Genomic DNA, 13,928 nt, shown 5'->3' with positions numbered 1-13,928 from the left:
CCCCCCCCCCCCCCCCCCCCCCCCCCCCATCTCTGCAATTCGCCTAAATTTCACCCATTTCTGGATATGTTTCTTATTTAGCCACGGCCATACCATTCTCTCCCTCCTCCATTGCACACCATACAAACAAGCACATTCATTCACAGACCAAACCAACCACAGAGGTGAGTAAGCATGGCAGGGCTGCAGCGATCTTCGCAAACATTCAGGAGGTCCGGCTCATCAGGCTTGGTTTGGGATGAGAGGCTCATGTCTTCACAGGACGACGGCAACCAGGTGGAGCCAGAGGATGGAGCCATGGAGTTCAAGGAGCTCAGGCACTCCCGCAGCGTTGGCTCAGCTGGGCTGCAGCGCAGGCGCGACGATGGCGAGGAGCGCAGGCGGCGCAGCGACGACGGCAACCAGGGGTTCCATACCCGGCGTGTAGCCCCAGCTCTGGACCCGCCTTCGCCCAAGGTTCCTGGCTGCATCTTCTGTGGGATCTTCAGGAAGGCTGGAGCTTCACAGCCATCCAAGCCCAGAAGAAGGTACTAAGGTGTTGTACACCTGTACATCTTTCAAGTATGTCATGTGTGGATGCTAGACATGTGAGAATTGAGATGTATAGTTTTAGTTTGGGCAAGTTTGTGAGTTTCTTCTTCCTAATTTGCTGCCTCTTCCACACCACATGCTAGAGCATGTACATCTCTCTGTAGCATACGCCTGCATATGTGTAAACGCCCATGTACATGATCATGATGCTCTTGCTTGACCTTGTTCTACGCCTTGTATATGAAGATGAACTTGGTGCTCTTGTTTGATCCCAAGATCGTTCTGAATGGTACACATCATTGGCTCCAACCAAGACCAAAGAGCATTGTTGGTTACTCAACACGTGTAAAAGAGAAGCCTGGTATGCTGCAGCATCGTATCTTTTTTTTTTCTGTTAGAACAAATCCATTTCATGATCTTGATCGATTTTTTAGGACATCTTAAATCTTTTCCAGCTCAGTCAAAGAATTTGCACCTTTTGGACTGGTGTTCTAGTTCCCTTTGTTAGTTGAGACGTAATGCTTCTATGCTAAAAAATGTCATATAAGATCATTATTAGAAATCCGAATACTAATAGGTAGATTAGGACATCCACTGATTGAATGTCAAGGATGCAGGTGCTTGATGTGCTGCTTGGTAGTTTGGCTGTTTCAATTATTGTTTAAACAATGATTGGAGGGATTTCTATGTAAAAGCAAACTAAAGGCTATTGCCCCCATGTCATGTTTGATCTCTCATCTTCTTGCCTTCTGCTGTTCAAATGCTCTCAAGTGGCTAAAGTACATGGTATTGCATTATTTGTACATCGAACATGTATGCTGATTACAGTGACGTTTTTCTTTTGTACGTCTCACTATTGTTCATCATTTTCTCTTATTGTTGTAACTAGTTTTTTATGCAGACTTGACATGAACTACTAGAAGAGTATGGGCACAGGACTGAAGTGTATGAATGGAGAATTCCCACTATCAAAGCTATCAATTAGTGGTTTCCAGGTGGACAGGTTGGTCTGATGCACTTTGCCTCTGGTTGTCGGAGAGACGGACCGTATCCTAGTATATGATTTTTTGTGTGGCGTTTGTTTTCTGATGATGATAACCAAATATGTTTGCTTATAGGGCTCTTTTTTGGGAAACCTTGGAATAGCTAATCAGTCAAGTACATTAATCACCTACGGCAGAGGAAAACTAAATGGTTGGTGTTTTCCATAATCCATAGTAAGCACAATCAGATGGTAATTGTAAACATATTATGTGAGTCAAATAGAAATAGTAAGCACAATTAGATGGTAATTGCATGTTGACCAAATAGAAATAAGATTATCAAGTCGCGTACAATTAGTACTTCCTCCGTTTCAAATTATAGGTCGTTTTGGCTTTTCTAGATGCATAGATATTACTATGCATCTAGACATAAGATATGTCTAAGTATATAACAAAGTCTATAAATTTAATAAAGCTAAAATGACCTATAATTTGAGGCGGAGGAGTAGTCCATTGTCTTTTGTAAGGTCCCTGTCACTATATCCTCTTTCGGATCATGTAACAACGGAGCTCCGTAACCAGCTTGTTGACCTTCCTGCATATTCTCGAGTTTTCTGGTACTTAATGTGGTCACTATCAGTGAGCCCATTGCTTGAAAGGCCAAGTAGGATATCCACAAATCCATTTTTTTTCTTGTATATACGTTTTAAGTTTTTATTTTCTTGCGCTTTAAGTTTCTTTGCCGCAGTGTGTCCCATTTTACCTATGTGTTTTCATTTTTCTATCAATTTTTTCATTGTGCACTATTGTTGCAATATTGCCACTTTTCTTTCAGTTAGAAACTGAAGAAAGGCTTGTGGTATATGCTTTTCCATTATCTAAAAAATGTGACTCACCACGGACATTTTGTTTAACCCTTCAACAGTTATCATGTTTGAGTTCCTGCCAAGCAGATTTGCTTTCAGTGCTGGATCTTCTACTGCCCTTGCCCTGTTTCTGAAAAGGGCTGCTAGTTTCCGTTTAGAATTGCATCGAAATTTTGTTTGCCTGATTGTTTACAACACGACATTGACTTGAAGTAGTATGAAGTGAAGAACCTCACAAATTTAGGGTCCAGAAGAAAAAAAATCACCCTTGAAAAATTTTGAATACCCACACCATAAATCCTGGGCCCGCCCCTGCTGACTTCAATGGACTGTCAGCTATACAACTTTGTCTTTACATACAGAGTTAGTACCTGAATGAAGCTGCAGGGTTTTGGAATCTCTATACTCCTGCTTGTTAGCTTGTATGTTAATGAAGCAGTACAAATATGTGCTAAAATGGTTGGCGTCTTTTTGGATGGAATGCTGAAATGGCATTGAGGATTCGGGCATAAATGGATTCATGGCTACAATGGCACTGTACTTGGACCATTATTCATTTGGCAGACAATTAAAAGGGAAAAGTAAGCAGGGTCCGCACTTCAGGAATAAGTTGCTTTCACATGATTAAGACAAGGATCTTCCAACGAACTGGGTGAAGGCTGCCATTAGTAGCAAGCAACTCAGGAGCATAACCTAATTGTTATTTGGATGTAAATGAACATGTGTTAAGTAATGCAGGGGCACTCTTTACTCTGATTCAGACGATCAGTGTGGCTGATGCTGTGGGGTTCCACATGTTTCTTAATTCCTTCCAGGAAGGAACCATCGATGCTGGTAATGGTGCACGTGGTCGCAATGGTGTCAGTAGATTATTCCATTTCTTATTCTTTTTGAGAGGAAAAATACGGAGTATTATTTAGCATAATCCATCACCATGCTCAAGATTGGTGTCTCGAGGAATCATCAATGGTGTAAAATGCCCCCCCCCCCGGGACCCACACACTCTCACACACACAAAAGCTATACCATAGTTCATTGAATTTTCGTATCACAATTTTCATTGGTTGCTTTATTTTTCTTTCACAAAAAATGATTCTATTTCCATTGCTTACCACAATTTTATATGGCAAAAGATGTCACAATCATGGTAAGATTTAGGGAGTAGATACCGATGGATGGTAAGGGAAGAAAAAAATTTAGTGGTCATAAAGTGTGACATCCAAGCGAACACTTTTTTTCAAATATTGTGTAAGTGAACACTCGAGGTCAAATGTGATTGCCTGCGGTAACACAAAATGTGGGTATCAATCAAATAGACCATTAGTTTTGTCTGAAACTTTACTATAGTAGTTGGTAAGCTATTTAACTTAGCATGATTTCCACTCATAATATTTGTGGTCTTTATTCGAAGATTTTTCAAATGCGGTCTTTTCTAGAAGAATTTTCAAGATGGCAAGAAGCCACAAAAATGATGATAAAAGAATAGAGTTGATCGAGTATATCATGCAAAATTTGGATAGGATAATCTCAATCTAACATCTCGTATTATTCAACACCTCGACTTAACCCTAACTATTCAATCTCGACTCCACATCTTGATACAGGATTGCTCTCACTTTCATGCTTGACCACCACTACACACCTAGCCACCCAATGATCATCACCTTCCCTAACTGCTCACAACGCCGTAAGAAAACCGCTCCACTACCAGCGTGATCAATCACGTGGACAAACCTCCTTGGCCCCGACTCCCAACCCAACATCCTTGTGAGCGTAATTTTCCCTATTATTAATCATCACATGTAAATCTTTGCCCCATTTGCATTTGGAGAGCTTATTTCAGCTTTGACTTCACTTATTTTGCGCAAAACGAGGTACTGTAGGGTGAAGTTGTTTTGTAAGTTGAGATTAAGGGGGCGTTTGGGGAGACTTCTCCCAAATCAGCTTCACCAAAGAAGTTAAAGCTGGTAAAACTAAAAATACTATATTTTATTCTATAGTTGTTATATGTGCAGTTTTTGGCTAACACGATTATAATTAGTTAGGTGCCACCCAACAAGACAGAGCATAAAGAGAAAAAGGCGTGCGTGATTGCTGGAGGTGACAAGTGGGCTTGATCGGAGGGATGGGCACGCAGCTACGCGTTCAAGAAGTCGCCGTCAGATGCGGTGGAGGCGTGTATGGTCCCGCGACGCGCCACGCTTCCCCCGCCACGGCCGTAGGATGGCGGTGCCGTACACGGCGGGGATGGCGTCCCATCCAAAAACCCCCAACCCCACCGACCTCCATTTCTCTCCCCGCCCCCCTCTTCCCCCCTCGTCCAGCACACAGACTCTCTCCTTCTCTCTCTCTCCTCCCCCGTCCTTTCTCTCTCGTCTGATCTGCATCTGCTTTTTCTTCCCCCCTTGTCTCTGTCCCTTCTGGCGTGCGCAAAGATTTGATTTTTCTCGAGGAGGCGGAGTCTGGAGAGGAGCGGCGGTGGAAGGCAGCCAGGCAAGAGATCTTGATCTGTTCTTGGAGGGGAGAGAGGAGGAGGAGGAAGATGGCGGCACAGGAGCAGGAGCAGGAGAAGCAGCAGGCGAAGACGAGCACCACGAGCTCGCTCCCATCCAGCTCCGAGCGCTCCTCCAGCTCCGCCCCCAACAATCTCAGGGAAGGAGGTAGGTGTCGCGCCCATGCATCCACCTTCGTAGATTACCTGCTCTCTCTCTCTCTCTCTCTCTCTCTCTCTCTCTCTCTCTCCTTTTTTTTCTGCTGAAAAATTGGGCAGCTTGAGTTGATGCGTGCATGTCGCAGGAGTGGAGAGCGACGAGGAGATACGGCGGGTGCCGGAGATGGGCGGCGCGTCGGCGTCGGCCTCGTCGGGGGCGGGCGCGGACGAGCGCCCCAAGGAGGACGGCAAGCAGGGGCAGCTGGTGGTGGCCGCGGGGGCGCAGGGGCAGCCGCTGGCGGCGGGGAAGAAGCGCGGGCGCACCGCGGGGGACAAGGAGCAGAACCGGTTGAAGCGCCTGCTGCGGAACCGCGTCTCGGCGCAGCAGGCGCGGGAGCGGAAGAAGGCGTACCTGACGGAGCTGGAGGCGAAGGCCAAGGACCTCGAGCTCCGCAATGCCGAGCTCGAGCAGCGGGTCTCCACGCTCCAGAACGAGAACAACACGCTCCGCCAGGTGCCGCCCCGCCCCGCTCCCCATTCCTCTGCTTCCCTTCCCCATGGCGATTCGATTCAAAACATTCCTTTTAAAAAAAAAGAAATTCGTGTTGTCCTGACTCCTGATGCTGCTGCCTCGCAGATTCTGAAGAACACGACGGCGCACGCGAGCAAGAGGAGCAGCGGCGGCGGTGCCGGCGGCAAGGGCGGGGACGGCGGCAAGAAGCACCACTTCACCAAGAGCTGATGACCCCGGTTCGTGCTAGGAGCTGTGAGAAACTGCTCGCCTGATCTGACCACTGTTATGCTAGGACATTTGCTGGCTTTGCTGCTGTTGCTGAATGCTGATGACGTTTCTTTTCCCTTTTCATCCTCTCTTTTCTCGTCTGCTTCACTGATGTGTACTCCTATTTTTACCTGCCCGTCCCATCTGCCCGTTGTAGAACTACCCGTAGCAGTTTCCGTTTCTTGGTAGGGTGTCAGAACGCCGTGTAATTCTTCTTCTTGTACTGTCGTGTAATCCAGCCCTGCAGTTTGGCAGAATGGCAGTTCAATCCAAGACTTTTACCGTGCCGGAGTTGATGGTGTCACTTTTTTGGAGAGAGGGAAAAACAAAAGGAGATCACCGAAAGAGCGTCACCGTGCACAGAAAAAACGTGATGACAATAACACACGCCAAGTAGCAAAAGCTGAGGATTGGATACGGGAGTATGGAACCAAGTGTGGCCTTTCAGGATTTGGTGCTAGAATCTTCTGAACAAGTGGAATCCAGGATGCTCTTCTTCACAAGCTGGTGCCAACGGTAACGCAATTGGGCGTGAGTTTGGTTTGGCTAGTCCTCCCTTCTCTTTGGTTGTTGATTAAGCTTCGGCTGATCACCTTATGAGTTGTGATGGCCTCAACATAAAGTTGTGATCTCAATACGGCCACGGCAACGTGTGAATGTGAGAAGCGTCTTTGAGCAAGCTTTTCGCGCATGAATGCACATGGCATACGGTGGTTGGATGGTTTTGACGAATAGGCTGAACGCGACACCAGCTCTTCTGAATTCAATTCAGAAAAGATTGGAACTTGTTGAAAGCAACACGGTGGGGATGGTACATTCCCCGTATTCCGGCACGCTTGCTCTCAACACAGGCTTCCAGAAAGAACGCTGTATGGCCTGCATGAGAACAGCATCTTCCCTGTTGAACGCTGGTGTGTTCCCTTCTCTACTGCAAACGCCTCACTATTTTATTCAGCCATCAAAGATATATTACAATAGTCCCCGAAACATTCCCGGCCAGTGTAAGCCCGTGGTCAGAGCACATGAGATACCCTGGACTCGGTTGTTTCTCTAATGATCAGAGAACTATGCTAGACTACTGCTCAGACAAGAACACTACTTGCATGCTCTTCAACCAAAAAAGAACAAGGAAAAAAGAAAAACACCCTTGCTTGCATTGCATCAACTGACCTCACCCTTTCTGAACCCTCAACGTCACAACAATTAGGTTGGCGCTAGCTCCGCATTAGCGGTTTAGCACTAACGCGATCGGCATTAGTTTTTCGGCATCATCGACGAGTCAGCCTACCTCACCGGCGACCAAAAGCAATCTGCCGGCATGGTCGACGAGTCAGCCTCCTGCCACCCTCGACGGCGCGGAGGAAAGCGGCACGGAGCCTTTTCGCTTTGCTGGCTACGTGTGCGTCGACCTCATCGTGTATTCCGCGACGAGCTTTGAGAACAGCGACGACTTGTCCTCCAGCAGCCTGCCCGGCGTGCCGCGCTCCACGGCCACACCTGCGAACACGGCAGCCGCGCGCGGCGGCGTTCAGGTTCACACGCCTCGGAACAGAAAAGCAATGGGGCGTTGAGGAAAAATTTAGAGGTTTGTGGTGTGCTAACCGTTGTCGAGGAGCAGGACCATGTCGCTGTCGAGGACCGACGTGATCCGGTGCGCGATGGTGATGACCGTCGCCTCCGAGAACTGCTGCCGGAGCGTCTTCTGGATCAAGTTGTCCGTTGCGGTGTCCACTGATGCGGTGGCTTCGTCCAGGACGAGGATTTTGCTCCGCTTCAGGATTACCCTACCAAGGCACACAAGCTGACGCTGACCCACACTCCAGTTCTCGCCGTTCTCTACCACTGCAATCCAAGTTCGGGAGTTCAGAGTTTTAGAATATTTGAGCAGGAACATGTGCACCTTCTGCATTTTGGAAAACTACTAGTACTAGGAAAAAAATGTGAATGGTGAAAGGAACAGGTAGTATCAGTCTATCAGACCTGGGGAGTCTAGCTTCAGCTCCTTCTTCCTAACCTCATCCCCTAGCTGACAGCAATCCAAGGCCTGGAATCAAGAATTGGCAGATGTTAAAACTTAGCTAAAAAGTGTTATGTGAAGAGTGTAACAAACTGACAAGGGATGGAGCATGTGAAAGGTGTAATTACCTCCCAAATTTGATTGTCGGTGTACTCCCCAAGAGGGTCAAGGTTACTTCTCACAGTACCCTCAAACATGGTTGGTTCTTGTGGAATGATGCTCAGTCTAGATCTCAGATCGTGCAGACCAATGGTGCAAATGTCGATGCCATCAATTAGTATCTGGCCGATAGTTGGGTCCACGATACGGAAAAGGGCCTGTATGAGGGTTGATTTGCCGCTTCCTGTCCTTCCAACAATACCAGTCTTCAGGCCTCCAGGGAAGGCGACTGTCAGCCCCTTCAGAACAAATGGCAGCTGTGGGGCGTATTTCACCTGAATCAAACTGGGAATTAAAGTTGCATTCCACTTAATATAATTCCTTTGCATATCTATTTTCATTTGGCTTGTGCAAATATTGATGATATCATTACTATTTTCTTTTCCAGACTTGGTTTTTGTCAGTTTATTAACAATGAAAAGAATATGCAGCTTCTTCATAACACCATTATAATGCAGAAAAAGAGGATTTACATGTAAATCATGGAGCTCAATTTCTCCTCGAGATGGCCAGTTATGAGCCAACTTATCTTCTGACATGGAAAGAGGGGGCTCTGCAGGAATGCTCAGATATTGCAGAATTCTCTCTACTGATATAATCTTGTTCTCCAAATTGCACATGCTCCAGACAACCCATGCTTGGAGCATGTTCAAGTTAAGCCCATATGTGACTGCAAGACCAGCAATCCCTGAAAGTAGGTTGTGATTTTAGTAACAAGCTCACTTCAACTAAGACCATTTTTATCAACCATTGAGTGCAACAACAAAAAATGTTCAGAATTAATGTGATACCTGGATCAATGGTACCAGGTGGCAGATTGATCAAAAATATCAAAGAGAAGGCAAATGTAAGAGATGACAGCACATCCAGGCGAAAGCAAAGCCACTCCATCGCTCCAGCATTGTAGAACTTTGGTCGGGAGTAGGCATCCATTAGGTGGCTATTTGCTGATACAAACTGATTTTCCTTGCCAAAACTTCTGATGGTAGTAGATCCTGTAATCGATTCCGCAAAATGTTGTATGATAGGAGCTTTGCAAACACCTACTAGCCTTTGCAGCTCCCTGGCTGTATCAATGTAGTATCGCTGCAAAAAAAAGGCACGCCTAATTAGATACATATAACAGTGCAGCTCCACAAAGAGGAGGATAAATAAAGATGGGCAAAAGTACCTGATACCAGAAACACGCTGCAACTACAGGAATGAAAACAACAAAGACCTGCCATGCAACCTGAGACATCACAGCAATAATTCCAACAAGTTGTATGCTAGCAAATGCAACAGAGCCCATCTGGGAAGCGATGCTCGTGTCCACTTCGCTTTGATCAGTTGAAGCCTGAAAAGTTTTGAATACATGCCCATGAGTTAGCATGGTCCCAAAAAAAGAAAGGTTGAACTTAAGAAATTCGTCCATATGCAGATGACTTACTCTATTCAAGATGCGCCCACTCGGAGTGGAATCAAAGAACGACATAGGAGCTCTAAATATGGACATGTGCATCTTGTTGAATAACAGAGTTGCCGTCTTGTATGAAGCTGTTACAAGAAACAGCGCTCTTAAGAAGACACAGAACGAGCTTCCAACGGCCAGTGCAATATAGACATATATCAGTGTTGACATGCTCACTGGAGGCTCAGCGTCCTTTGAAACGGGAGCAGCCCAAGCCATCCAGTAATTGCTCCCAATTTGAAGTACTTGGAAAAGTATCTGCGCAAGCAACACTAATGGCACAAGAGCTCCCTTATAAGCTAAGGTAAGGTACTTCCAGTATACCCAAAATCCAACTTTGCCTTTCTCCCTTTCTTCTTCCTGCACCAGCTGTCCACTCTGATTGTTCCCTTCATCCTGTTTATCTTTCTTCTCAGCTGATGATAGTGATCTGGTCAGCTTTGCTGTGCCTCTGGAAGGGGAGCTCTCATTGCTTCTACCCGCGACATCAATCAAGTCCAATGCTGCGAGAGCATCCTTGTGAGCGCCAACCAGCTCCATGAACTCTTCCCCTGAACCAAGTATATCATTGTATTTGCCTGCTTGTGCTATTCTCCCATCTTTCATGACCTACAGCACAATCCTAGTAAGGAGACAATTTTTGTTGCAATTGTAATCAATATACATAAAAAGTTACCAATAAAATTCTCACCAGAATGAGATCAGCTGCTGGTAGAAATTCAATCTGATGTGTTACATAAACTACTGTTTTTGAAGCCAAAGCCCCAAGCAAGCATTCCTGCAATATAAGCAGGTAAGAAACTTAGTAGTGTGTTCTGAAACTTCTACCGAACATAAAGATGAAGCTTAAGTACAATGAATCACGTACCTTGAAAAGGTGGGATCCTGTATGCGCATCAACGGCACTGAATGGATCATCAAACAAATAGATGTCTGCTTCCTGATACAAAGCACGGGCTATTTGAATCCTTTGCTTCTGCCCGCCACTAAGGTTGATCCCTCGCTCTCCGATAACAGTCTGGTCACCGAATGGCAAAATTTCCAAGTCTTTCTTCAGTGAGCACGACTCAAGGACCCTTTCATACTTCTCATTGTCCATCTCCTTGCCAAACAGTATGTTGTCCTGAATTTTGCCGCTCTGTATCCATGCTGACTGGCTGACATATGCCGTCGCCCCGCAAATCTTAACCTCTCCTGATAACTTTGGAATCTCACCAAGAATGCAAGACAGCAAGCTCGATTTGCCGGAGCCAACTGTCCCACAAACCGCGACGCGCATGCCTCGCCGAGCTTGAAAGTTCAGGTCCTTCAGTGTTGGCAATTCTTGAGAGGCCTCCCAGGAGAAGCACCCATTGCTGACCTCAATTGCAACATCTGAGCTACCACTTGGTAGCCTCTTCACAGCATCAGTTGGTAACTCCTCCAAACATAGGAACGATGCTATCCTGTCAAGAGATACCTTGGTCTGAATGACCATTGAAATCGTGTCTGGAAGGTTGTATATTGGTTCCTGCAGCACGCGGAATGTGGCGAGTGCAGATAGCACTTTCCCAGACTCCAATGGGATTCCCATGAGCATGCAAGCCCCAAAAGTCACCACAGCAACAAAGGTCGGGGCCCCCCAGAACACGAAGGTGACCAAAGTCGTTGTGTAGAGGTATTTCTTCAGCCAATTTGTCTCTGTCTTCCTCAGCTCAATGATCTTGGACAAGAACTTCATCTCCCACCCTTGCAGCTTCAGAATCCGCATGTTGCGCAGGATCTCGGACGTTGCCTTCATCCTGACATCCTTGCAGTCCATCAGCTTCTGCTGGAACTTCTCCTGCATTTGCCCCGGAGGCACATTGGCGAGCATGACGACCACGGTGGCGCCGAGCGCGGCGAGCGAAGCGAGCCCGAGGGTGGAGTACAGGATGAACAGCGCCATGCCGACTTGCAAGGGCACCAGCCAGAGGTCGTGCATGTACCATGAGAAGATGCCGACGCGGTCGGCGTCGACGCTGATGATGTTGATCATCTCGCCGCTGGTGCGGCTCTGCCTCGACTGGCTTGACAGCGCGAGCCCCTTCTGGTACACGACGGCGACAAGCACGGACCGCGCGCGTATCCCGGCCTGTTGCAGCCGGAAGAACCAGTGGCGCTGCGACACGCACTCGAACACCTTGGCGACGATGAAGGCGAGGACAAGGAGCTGCCCCTTACTCGCGTACCTCTCGTCGCCGTTGAGGTACTGCACCAGGGAGTCGATGAGGTACGGGCCGACGTAGGTGGCGACGTTGTAGACCAGCGCGTAGAACGCGGTCACCGCGACGTGCCACCACACGGTGCGCACTACGGCCTTGGTGAGCTTGAACGCCGTGACGGCCTTCCGGCCGGAGCCGGAGACGCCGCCCGCGACCGCCTCGAGGTTGGCCTCGAACGTCGGGAGCAGGCCGGCGACGCTGTCGCCGGGGTCGAGGCCCGGGACGTCGTCAAGGCCGAGGGTCTTCTTGTGGCCGACGGCGAGCAGGGGCCCCATCCACGAGAAAGTGAGCACGCTGAGGAAGCCCGCCCCGGTGAACTTGGACGCCTCGGCGGCGCTGCGGCTGTTCTCGTCGGCCGTCTCATGCGCGCCGTTCAGCAGAGGCTCCTCGGCAGCAGAGCCGCCTCCCTCCCTCCCGCCTAAGAGCCCGGCGCAGAGCAGAACCACGGCCGCTACCACCGAGACGGCGTCGAGCGCCCACGAGTGCGTGGGCACGGGGCGCCCGTCGAGGCTCGTCGCGACGTGGGCGGCGGCGGCGAGCACGGAGAGCAGCAGGAAGAGCGCCCACCAGAGCCTGAGCGGCGCCGGGAACCGCTCCCCGCGCCGCGGCCCGAGGTCGAACTGGAGGTACGCGGCCAACAGCAGCCACGCCACGGCGCGCGCCGCGGCGTCGCCCAGGCCGGCCGCCGCGTCGCGCGACCACCCGGCGCCCAGGTAGAGGTAGCACGAGTAGGCCGCGAGCAGGACCTGGAACGCCGCCAGAGCCCACGTAGCGCAGGCCGCGACGCCGTAGCACCGGAACCGGCCCCCGCCGCGGGAGGCGCCTCCGCGCGCGCGCCCGTCCTTGGCGGCGCCGCAGAGGCGGGAAAGCAGCCGCCCCGCGACGGCGAGCGCGAGGATGGCATGGGCCGCGGCGCCCACGCCGTGGATGAGGAGCGGCCGCAGGAAGGAGACGACGGCGAGGAGGAGGGGCCCGGGCCCCTCGCCCGCCACCGCCGCGTAAGGCGGCGCGGCCGTGGACGTGGGCATCTGTGGTGGGGGGCGGCGAGCGGCTCAGCTGAGTGAAGACAGCGGGGATAGGCGAGGGAGTTATATAGGCGACACGTCGCCGCGCGCACCAGCGACGGCGCGGCGGCGGTCAAAGGCGGCTGCCGCGCCCACGCCGGGCTCTCTCGGCTCCTTGGAGTGCAAGACACCGTCCCCCCAGGCCCCCCACCCCCACCCGCGGGGAAGGATCGAACGGCGCGCGTGCGTGCCCGGGCCGCGACGGCGGAGGGGGATCAGTTTCCTGGGCGCGGACCCGACCAATTTACCGCGGCGAGGAGATAAAAAAAAAAAGAGTGCGGGGGAGAAAGGGATTACGGGATCTCTCGGTTCCTAAAAATCTGTCGTAATGACGCAGGGCGATGCGTTTTGTTTAGACGAAGATTACAGGGGGAGGTGGTTAATCTCGAGGGCTTTCTCGGATTGGAAATTTGGGCCTGGTTTGGTCGCTCTGGTTTATTTTTAGCACCCGTCATCGAATGTTTAGATACTAATTAGGAGTATTAAACGTAGATTATTTACAAAACCCATTACATAAGTGAAGGCTAAACGGCGAGACGAATCTATTAAGCCTAATTAATCCATCATTAGCAGATGTTTATAGTAGCAGCACATTGTCAAATTATGGACTAATTAGGTTTAATAGATTCATCTCGCCGTTTAGCCTCCACTTATGTAATGAATTTTGTAAATAATCTACGTTTAATACTTCTAATTAGTATCTAAACAATGTGGAACCAAACACCGCCTTGCAATCTGTTGTCGCTGCTCGTCTCGTCCGTCCCCCGTCGGCCGGAGCCGGAGAGATCTTTTGCGCGCTTCTCAAAAAGAAAAAAAAAAGCGAGCGCGTTGGTCGAGAGGGCAGTTGAGATGAGCGAATCACGGGGTCGACTGCACGCTAGCAGCCGCATTGCCGTATCTCTCTGTTCGAGCAAAAACACGAGTTTTAAATTGCGATGGCGAAGAACACGAGTTTTAAATTGCGATGGCGAAGATAAAGATCAAACCCCTTGTTAAACCACACATACACAGAGATCAAGACCAGAACGGGATAATGCACACGTTTGAATGATAAACCAGTTGCTGGGGAAATCAACCGAATTCGCATAGCTCGTTTGGTTACATCTTCTACGGTGGAACCTTCATACAGCGCAACCCATTTGAATCATCGATTTGGTACCGAGTGCCCGTATTCTTCTCATAAG

General features: G+C 49.3%; 3 protein-coding genes across 3 annotated transcripts; 2 read left to right on the top strand and 1 right to left on the bottom strand.

The window, feature by feature from the left end:
• Positions 1–67: 67 nt before the first annotated feature.
• Positions 68–3,411, top strand: LOC101779088 (MAPK kinase substrate protein At1g80180). The gene is made up of 2 exons (XM_004968325.3): positions 68–527; positions 1,433–3,411. The coding sequence occupies exons 1-2, from the start codon at positions 175–177 to the stop codon at positions 1,449–1,451; spliced, it is 372 nt and encodes a 123-aa protein (XP_004968382.1). The 5' UTR covers positions 68–174; the 3' UTR covers positions 1,452–3,411.
• Positions 3,412–4,683: 1,272 nt separating this feature from the next.
• Positions 4,684–6,490, top strand: LOC101778144 (transcription factor HY5). Its single transcript, XM_004968323.4, has 3 exons — positions 4,684–5,040; positions 5,177–5,544; positions 5,668–6,490. Exons 1-3 carry the CDS (start codon positions 4,923–4,925, stop codon positions 5,770–5,772), a joined length of 591 nt encoding a protein of 196 aa, XP_004968380.1. The 5' UTR covers positions 4,684–4,922; the 3' UTR covers positions 5,773–6,490.
• A 242-nt stretch (positions 6,491–6,732) lies between these two features.
• Positions 6,733–12,848, bottom strand: LOC101777732 (ABC transporter C family member 3). Its single transcript, XM_004968321.3, has 10 exons — positions 10,306–12,848; positions 10,129–10,215; positions 9,417–10,046; positions 9,159–9,323; positions 8,779–9,073; positions 8,461–8,675; positions 7,957–8,262; positions 7,792–7,855; positions 7,414–7,653; positions 6,733–7,308 (listed from the first exon to the last, which is right to left on the bottom strand). Exons 1-10 carry the CDS (start codon positions 12,706–12,708, stop codon positions 7,205–7,207), a joined length of 4,509 nt encoding a protein of 1,502 aa, XP_004968378.2. The 5' UTR covers positions 12,709–12,848; the 3' UTR covers positions 6,733–7,204.
• Positions 12,849–13,928: the final 1,080 nt, after the last annotated feature.

The sequence above is a fragment of the Setaria italica genome, chromosome V (genome assembly GCF_000263155.2).
Source record: "Setaria italica strain Yugu1 chromosome V, Setaria_italica_v2.0, whole genome shotgun sequence".
In the NCBI taxonomy this organism is placed as follows: domain Eukaryota; kingdom Viridiplantae; phylum Streptophyta; class Magnoliopsida; order Poales; family Poaceae; genus Setaria; species Setaria italica.
This window is presented reverse-complemented; position numbering and strand designations above follow the sequence as displayed.